The sequence below is a fragment of the Rhynchophorus ferrugineus genome, unplaced genomic scaffold, assembly GCF_030347505.1.
Source record: "Rhynchophorus ferrugineus isolate W39M unplaced genomic scaffold, kcgeb_rfMv2 rfM9, whole genome shotgun sequence".
Classification (NCBI taxonomy): domain Eukaryota; kingdom Metazoa; phylum Arthropoda; class Insecta; order Coleoptera; family Curculionidae; genus Rhynchophorus; species Rhynchophorus ferrugineus.
In genome coordinates, this window is record NW_027472588.1 from 24,391,569 (window position 1) to 24,400,960 (window position 9,392).

Consider the following 9,392-nt stretch of genomic DNA (forward strand, 5'->3'; position numbering starts at 1 on the left):
TTGACCTGTTATTTTAATTTGGCAAATACATTCATATATTTTGATTCTGTACTCGTCTTGCTTGTCTATTAATTCAAGTATTTCTAAATTGTAAGTTTTTGTAAGTAATTGTAAGACATTTGTAAAGTAAGGTTGTACTAAGCATATTTAATGTAAGATGTAATTAATAAAAAATAGATTAAAAAACAAAGTACCACTAAAATAAAATAAGACAAAAACATATGTTAAATGTTATACAAAAATGTATATTAAACAAAGAATTATATACCTATACTTAACAAAAAAATGTCTCCTATATATTGTATTAAAATTATTCTGTACTGGGAGGCAAAACGTCTACATTAGGTACACTAGTGGTTGTGTTTGTATCATCAGCAATCTGAAAAAATATATATCACATAATATTTCAAATAGCTCTAAATATAACAAGCTAATTATCAAAGAATACCATGCTGACCACTAAATTAGGTTCTGATCCTGAAGCAGCAATTGGGGCAGGCTGTGGAACTGGTGTTGGAGTTGAAACTGTGCTAGTTCCCAAAATAACCTCCTGTATCGATGCTGGAATATGCATTCTCTGGGCTTCAGTAAATGTATTTAAATGTTCTTGTAAAGGTGTTTTTAATTCCGGACACGTCTTCAGGACTTCGGTCAGTTGAGGGACAGGTAACTGCATCAGAACGGCGAAACTTTGTGGTTTTGTCCTTTGGCAACATTTAATGAATCCTTCCCATACAACTTTCTGTTTCCATACCTAAAATATGAAAAACTGTAATAAAAAATTCAAAAATAATAGGTAGCCCTTAGTAACATTAACAAAATATGATAGAAATTTTATTTAAAAACACCCATATTTAAGGATTTTTTAAACAACTTAATTTTTCACCGGACTTTTCACATTTTTTTAACTAAGCATACTCTATTTTCCTCTCTTTTATTATTTATTTATTCACATGACACAGATAATTCTGTGTTCCAGCAATTTTCTGAATTAATTTAACTCAAAATTACACTTTCTTGTTCGGTTAATTTCAATATATAATGACTAATCCACAATACCTTTCTATCGATTTATCAATTGAATCACCCGCTCTTCGAAATAACGATCAACTGCCAATGACTGACACCCCTCAAATGCCGAAAGAACAAGTTGTTCAAAATCAAACGAAAATCAGCGATGACAGAAGAGACAGAAGAAACCCTGAACAACAAAGGAAACCAACCAAAAACGTTTCCCACACTACCCCTAGTAACAATATATAAGGTAGGTGTTATTAAACATCTGTATGACTTGCTGAAGACAATTTCTAATAATTATACAATAAAAACAATCGGATTTGAAACAATAAAGACTCAAATGTTTGACCCTGAACACTTCAAAGTGTTAATAAGGGAATTGGACAATAGAAATACGCAATATCATACTTTTCGACAAAAGTCCGAAAAAAGCATTTAAATTCGTCATAAAAGGGCTGCATCACTCTACAGATTTAAACACAATTAAAACAGCCGTAGCTGAACAATGCCACGAAGTTGTAAATATACACAATGTTAAAGACCATGCAACAAAGGCCAATGTTTTATATTGATTTGAAGCCAAAAGAAAATAATAAACATATTTAGGAGATTAAATATCTGGACCACAATATCATTAAATGTAAACCACCATACACAAAAAGAATCATCCCACAATGCGCCAGATGCCAAGAATATGGGCATACCAAAACATACTGTCGCAAATTATATAGATGTGTGAAATGCGCAGGAGAGCATGCGACAAAACGCAAAACACGTAACGATAAAGTAAAATGCCTCAACTGTAACGGTGACCATCCTGCAAATAACAGGGGATGCTTAGTCCATAAAGGGTTACAAAAAAAACTTTATCCAACACTGGGAGAAAAAATAAAGTTACAGCCACCAAGACAGCCTATACCATTTAACTCGCCTAACGCAATACAACAGTAACCAACAGTAAGACCCAACTTAATGTGCAGACAACGCCAATCACCACTGAACGGGTAAGTACTATTAATAAATTAGAGAAAATGATGGATAAACTTATGGAACAAATGAGTACAATGATGAATTTATTCACCGTCGTCGTTACCATGCTAGCCTAATGACTGATAGCCATTACCGTCTGGAAGAATGCTAATGGACTCCAGCAACATGCCACCAAACTTAAAATGTTCTTATATGAACAAAATATTGATATGATGGTATCCGAAACACATTTTACGGATAAAAATTATTTATGGATTTCAAAATACAAGCTGAGGCACACAAGACGCCCACATGATAAAGCACATGGAGTAACATCTATAATTATTCGTGAAAACATAAAACACTATGAAAGAGACAAATTTGGCGAGGAATATTTACAAGCCACCAGTGTAACCATTGAAGAAGTTCACGGGGCATTAACAAGCAGAAGCTTTCTCTAAATAAGTGTTTAGACAACAGTATAAAAACAGTATTTAATACCCGTACCCGTCTAAAATATCCGCAACAGAAGAAAATAACATAGTTGACTTTCTTAACACTGAGTTTCAAATGGATCTGCCACATGAGAAATTTACTGTTAAGGAAGTAAAACAAACAATAGTTAAAGAAATCAATAGTAAAAGACTCCTGGTTTTGACCTAATTACTGCAAGAATCTTAAAGGAGCTTTCAGAAAAGTGCATCAAATTAATAACATTCATATTTAATGCCATGCTAAGACTTAATTACCTTCCTAGCACTTGGAATATTGGGAAAAAATCAGACGATGTATCCTCTTATCGTCCTATAAGCCTGTTACCTGTGATCTCTAAACTTTTTGAAAACCTATGCAATAAGAGACTAAAATTAATCGCAGAACAGAGAAATATTATTCCAGACCACCAGTTTGGCTTCAGTAATAAACACGGAGCAACAGAACAAATACATAGATTAGTTAACCAAATTAACAAAAACTTAAACGATAACGATAAAAAATATTGGTCTGCTGCCTTTCTCGATATATCTCAGGTCTTCGACAAGGTGTGGCACACTGGACTGCATGTTAAATTGAAAAAGCTTTTGCCCCATACACACTTTCAACTGCTGAAATCATACCTCACAGACAGACAGACATTTTATTGTCAAACAGGGTGACAAATACACTGACCTACACCAAATATATTCGGATGTTGCGCAGGGCAGTGTTCTATCCCATTATTATACCTATTGTATACAGCTCACCTATCGACCTCAAGAAACACTAATGTTGCAACATATACTGACGATACAGCGATTGTATCATCACACGAGGATGTAATATCAGCCACAAGAAACCCTCCAACTGTATCTTAACAAAGTGGAATTACGGTTGAAAACGTGGCGTATCAAAGCAAATGAGACAAAATCTACCCATGTGACATTCACCCTTTATAGAATAACTTGTCCCTCAGTAAAATTAAATAATCATGAACATCCACAAGCAGACAATGTTAAATATCTTGGAATGCATTGTGATCGACGTTTGACATGGAAAAATAGATAGTGACAAAACGCAAACAGCTTAGACTAAAACTAAATCAAATGTATTGGCTGATAGGGCGTAAATCTAAATATCATAGATAACAAGGTTTTGCTATATAAGTCAATACTTAGGCCCATTTGGACCTATGGTATTGAATTGTGAGGTACAACTAGCAAATCTAACATAGCTATCCTCCAGAGGTTCCAGAATAAAGTGTTGCGAGTCATCGCCGATATTCCATATTACGTCTCCAACAGACTGATTCAGCGCGATATCCCCTTAGGACCCATAAGGAGTGTGGTTCGAAGTGGTAGTGTGAAGTACTCTGAAAGACTATTACTGAACTAATTAATAGACACATAGAGTGGGATTTGATAATCTCTAGAATAAGTTAGGATATTCTTTAGAATAAGTTAGGATATACTTTAAATAAGTTAGAATAGTACCAAGAATAAGATTTAAATTATAAGTTGTACAGCAGATCACTTACTGAAGCGATCTTCTACATGTCAGGATAGTTATATCATATAACGGAAATCATATAATACTTACCGCCCACGGGCAAATTGAAGTTCTAAGAGATTAATAAAAAAAGATCTCTGTTGAAACAGTTTAATACTTACTTGCTTTAAAATAAGTCTCTGCAAAATATTCATCACAAATCCAGAAAGGCGGGGGTAACTACCCAATGCCTGTATAACAGTTCGCATGAGCAACGTTGGCAAAGGTGTTTGATCCATTAGCTGTTGAAGTACTACAGCTAGGACCTCTTGAGTGTACACCTAAATAAATAATAATAAGCTTATATATAAAATTACAAAAAACACATTAACGGACCTGTTTTTCTAGTAAACATAAGGTAATAGTTTTTATAATAGATTTTAAATCCGCTTTACTCAAATCAATTAGATGTAAAGCAACTAATAGTTCAGATGGTGAAATTGGACTTTCACCGTGCAACCCTAGAAGTCTATTGAATACTTCACGAACCACGACTGGATTTAGTTTGATTAGTTTTGGTAAGGCTGCGATAATCTAAAATGCAAACTTTCAAGCCGATGTATATGAAATTCATATTAATGCAAGTACCTCCTGTTTTGACAATCCATTTAACACTGGTATAAGGAATCGAACATCGGATACCCTGGTGTTATATAATTCCTTAACTTTTTCAACTAATATGTGGCTTGGTGTTCCCTTGTCAGTTAAAATATGAATGACCCTCGTCACCAAGGTCTCAGATCCTTTCGGGCAATCTTCTACGAGTTTTATTAGATCTGGACAATCCATGCCTAAAGAACGTATCGGTGCTTCCACTAGTCGAAGAACTATACGTTTAATTTCTGCCCCTGTTTCTATGTAAACCTAAATAAAACAATAGTAATAGATGTTTCGATTATTTGAATGATATAAATACCTTTGCTAAATCATGAATCAGTGCTGAATTGGCCGGCAAAAGAGAAACATAAGGAAGTAAACAGGCTTTAATGAAATCATCACCCCAGGTTTCACTCTTGAACCGACCTTGACTCTTTCCAGATAAACTTTCTGGTGGCTTTGAAAGCTATAATAAGACAAAAAGAATTAAATATGGTTATTAAGCTTAAATTTATATGAGTTATATTTCTATAATTATTATTTTGTATTGTTTTAATACCTTTAAAAATTCCAAGTTCATCTTTGCAAATTCTTCTATTATCAATCGCAGTTCAAAATGTTTGTGCAGCTCCAGAACATGACTAATTGCAGCATCTCGAACCACGGTTGACTCATACGTAGTATAATGTAGGAGGGCGTTCAAGAAAGTAAGTTGTTTAGTTGGTTTCCTCAGCGTTAAATCTTTTAATAAGCCAAGTGCCCAAGCTTAAAATAATAATTTTATCACTATCAACAGGAACTCTTTACTTAATTATTACTCAAACAGTGATATACTGTAAAAATAGATCCACTAAAGGTGACTCCCACAGGGGAGTATATACCTACAGGTATATACTCTCTATATATATAGTATATACCTACAGGTATATACATCATAGTATGAATAAGAAAGAGCACATAATAGAAACCAGGGGAATGATAAATTTACGGATAAAAAAAATATCAACGATAGGTGAGACCCATAGCCACGATACTGTCCAAAACAATCACTTTAATAAAACCAGTTGAGCCACTGCACGAGAATAATTCAAGAGAAAACATTGATATGGTTTTGGTATTTAAAAACACCAAAATAATTTCAACAAAGGCTACGACTATAAGACCAGCGTCTTCTCGGTTGTTAATCTATTCAACAAAACATGAAAAAGAGTTACATACAGGCTGATTACTCAGCCCAAACAGGCACTTGTTGCTAGGATAACCACATTAAGAGATCGATATCAAAGCTTTTCTTGAAGACGCAATTTCCATAAATGCAGGTTCCATCTAGAAGCTAATAACTAACTAAAATTAATCCCTATTTTTAGTGTATACTCATAGACATATAAGTAATAAAACCATAAATATAAAGCGTTTTTTTCCTACTTTAAAAATTAAAGACGTTTTTTTTTTCAAAAAAATTGCTAAGTCATCATTGAGATAGAACACTGTCAAAATACGTCTATGTAACAATAACATGAGTTAGAAGATGCACAAAATTAAATATGATGCAGAGAATGGTTGTGGTAACATTTTATACTTCAAATAATTGATTCACTGACGATCCAAAAATAAAACAGGGCCATCCAATCAAGTATAAAATTTATTGAAACACGTCTCACTCACCTGAACATTTCTCATCACACGAAATTGTTTTTATCTCCTCCAATGCCTCGTCTGTTATTAACGGTGCTTCGAGCATTAATCGGGAAAGTATTATAGCATCATGAGAGGCAGCTTTAATAAACTTGCATAATAACAGGTTGTAGTATTCGTCAGGTCTAATACCTTTACGTAAAGGAGGAATTCTAACAAAACCCTAAATAAAATGTATTTTACTTACACGCAATATATATTAAAAATACCAAACTTACCTGCATAATACTATACTCTTCAAAAAGCCAAGCTAATGCCGTATCGATATTAGATCGAAGATCACCGCGTAAATAAGAAAGAATAGTTTCCCGCACGCTACTATTAAAATTCGAAGCCAAAGTTATAATTATCTTCTGATAAAGACCCTTATTCTTGGCTTTGTCGCAACGTAGAAGTCTGTTCACAGACGAAATTAATAGATGATCTTTGGTATCTTTGGATAAAGGTTTAGTTATTTCAGCTAACTTAAGAGACTTAACCTTCATCTGTTTAGGTTTTTCCTTTTTCGGTATCTGTAAAAATATTATTAATACAAATATTACTACAAAAAATAATTAATTAAATATCTCCATGTTTCTCCAGGTTTTAGAAATGTATAAAATATGACAAAATTGAAAGTGATACCTTCTCCTCCCGTTCCTTTAGTTCATCTGCATCTCTATCTCTTTTCCTTTTATTGGTATCTAACTTTTCAGGGCACACAATGTCAACACCTGGACCAACTTTAGCATCCAGAAACTGTGATGCCATACAACTTGCAATATGTTCTTTGCCAATTCTTCCACTAAACACATACTTTGCATAGTCCTTTAAAAAACTTGGGGGTACTACTGGAGGTAGTTTTGGAATACTAGTCATAACAAGATACACCGCCTTTTCAACTGTTAAATTGTCGAAAACAAATTTTTCATTGGCTGCCAGGGGGGTCATCGGTACTAGATTAGTATCATTATCTTCCAAATCAAATGAAGGTATAACATCACTGCGGAACTTTTTAGCCACAGGTTGTTGTAAATTCTCTGAAGATAGTGATCTTTTCTGATACTTACGCCGCTCTTCAATTTTTGGTATCATTTTATTTATGTCATTTTGTGAACAACCTATAAGATGTTTATTAATTGTTTAAATTATCATTAGCATGTTTTGTAAAAGAAATGACAGTAAAAATTCATGACATTTTATATCTTACCTAATTCTAATAGAAGAGGTGTTAATCTAGGTACATATTCAAAGGTCCCGGGATGTTTCACAAGTCCAGATAGTTCTGTTTTTAATTTCTTCTTTACTGAACTTACCTGTGTACTAGTTAAAGTTGGAGGTAAATTGTTGTATAATAACTCCAAAGCATCAACAACCCTTTTCATAAAATCTGCTCTATTTTTTGCTATATTTGTTAAAACCCCAATACATGCCAATAAGTTGGCACTACTAATATGAGGGGAACCATGAAATTTAACGAGCAATTCAAACAGATTACTAAAAATATGAAAAGTAGTATATTATATTTAAATGTACATAAATATAACACTTCTACCTTGCTTCCTCTTCAAGTTTCCTTCTTCTGGCAATTTTTAATGTTAAAGGTACATTATCCAAAGAGAAGTCATTGGACCTCCTATTTTCAGTTTCATCTGGATAACTTTGTAACAATACTACACACTCAAGAAATTTAACAGAACTCGTTCTAATTCCATCATTATCACTATCAATCATATTAGCAATTTCTAATTTTATAGTATTTAATTGCTTCCATGCCTCTTCCATTTCTTCTGTAATATTAGTAGCTCTACATAGCCAAGACAATGTGTGCCGATAAATTGAAATTGCTGCTTGTATAACTCTTTTCTGTACTGGTACGGATTCATCACACAAAAGCATATGTAAAGATACCATCACTTTAGGGATCATATTTTCCCTAAGCTTACTACAATAAACATATTAGTATCAAAATTATACAAGTATATGTCTCAACACAACCATAACTCTTCAATAAATCCTACTAAAGCTCGTTTTACATCTTGATGTTTAACAGTAGCAAAATTCATCATATCACTGATATATTTTGGCAATAAATTTGGGGATTTATATAACAGAAGTTCTTTGAGTTTGGCAAAATAATGAACTTTTTCAGAAGCTTGTGGTGCTATCAGAGCATTGTTTATATTCTCCACAACCTAAAAATGTTTCAATACATTATTAACATTGTTATATATCTGATAGAATTGTCTTGAATATACCGTATCCTCGTCAGACATTATGAGCACAATTAATTTACAAAATATAAATTACACATAAAATAACATCTAATAAGTATATAAACTATTTAATAATAGTTTTTTTATGTAATTAATCTACGGCATAGAGTACAAATAAGTTCACATACTTTGACTTAACAAAATAGTAAATTTATATAGGTTATGTTTAACCAGTTCTTCTTGAAACAAAAGGTTTTTTAGTAGGGATGACAGAAAAAAATATTAATATGCAGAAATATCGACATTTTTCTTGGTGATCGACACCCCTAATTCTTAGCACAAAATACTGAAACTACTTGTTATTGTGTAACGTATTATGTGGTTCTTATGGCCATGTTAAAGATTTAAAAATTAAAATATAAATTATTATTACATATATAAACCTATATAGTCCTTTCAATAAAACAGCCAATGCACTTCATCAAAATTTACTGAATCTGACAAAATACTATATAAATAAAATAATAAAACAAAAATAAAGTATAAAATATAATTTATGTTAACCTTTAATGAATACTTTTTGAAAAACTTAAACTACAATTACAGTTAATTAAAAATAGTTTGAATGTCAGAGCTGTTTTATTATATTTATATTCCCATATGACAACGATGTCAACCAGGGCAGTGTAACTCCAACCAGGGGGTGCAAGTACAATGGTAGGTGATGGGGCAATGTTTCGCTTAATCCAATCATTGGTGGCGCTGATAACGTGAATTTGATTGGTTAGTTTAAACATAATATATAGAAACCTGTAAAGTAAATAATTTGCTTTGATTGGTCTCCCATTTTACGTGATTATTTCATGACGTCACATTTATTGGCCAATAGTATTTGAA

The 9,392-nt window shown here is 32.7% G+C and overlaps 1 protein-coding gene across 2 annotated transcripts; it reads right to left on the reverse strand.

The window, feature by feature from the left end:
* Positions 1 to 224: 224 nt before the first annotated feature.
* Positions 225 to 8,742, reverse strand: Sym (symplekin scaffold protein). 2 transcript variants are annotated; one of them, XM_076415238.1, is made up of 14 exons: positions 8,538 to 8,742; positions 8,278 to 8,474; positions 7,835 to 8,224; positions 7,490 to 7,776; positions 6,925 to 7,400; positions 6,519 to 6,812; positions 6,271 to 6,463; positions 5,165 to 5,370; positions 4,925 to 5,071; positions 4,597 to 4,872; positions 4,345 to 4,542; positions 4,131 to 4,289; positions 458 to 754; positions 225 to 379 (listed from the first exon to the last, which is right to left on the reverse strand). In XM_076415238.1, the coding sequence occupies exons 1-14, from the start codon at positions 8,553 to 8,555 to the stop codon at positions 311 to 313; spliced, it is 3,207 nt and encodes a 1,068-aa protein (XP_076271353.1). In that variant the 5' UTR covers positions 8,556 to 8,742; the 3' UTR covers positions 225 to 310. The 2 variants fall into 2 exon arrangements, with proteins under 2 accessions (XP_076271353.1, XP_076271352.1); XM_076415237.1 differs by having other exon boundaries at positions 449 to 754; positions 8,538 to 8,741.
* Between the last annotated feature and the right edge of the window lie 650 nt (positions 8,743 to 9,392).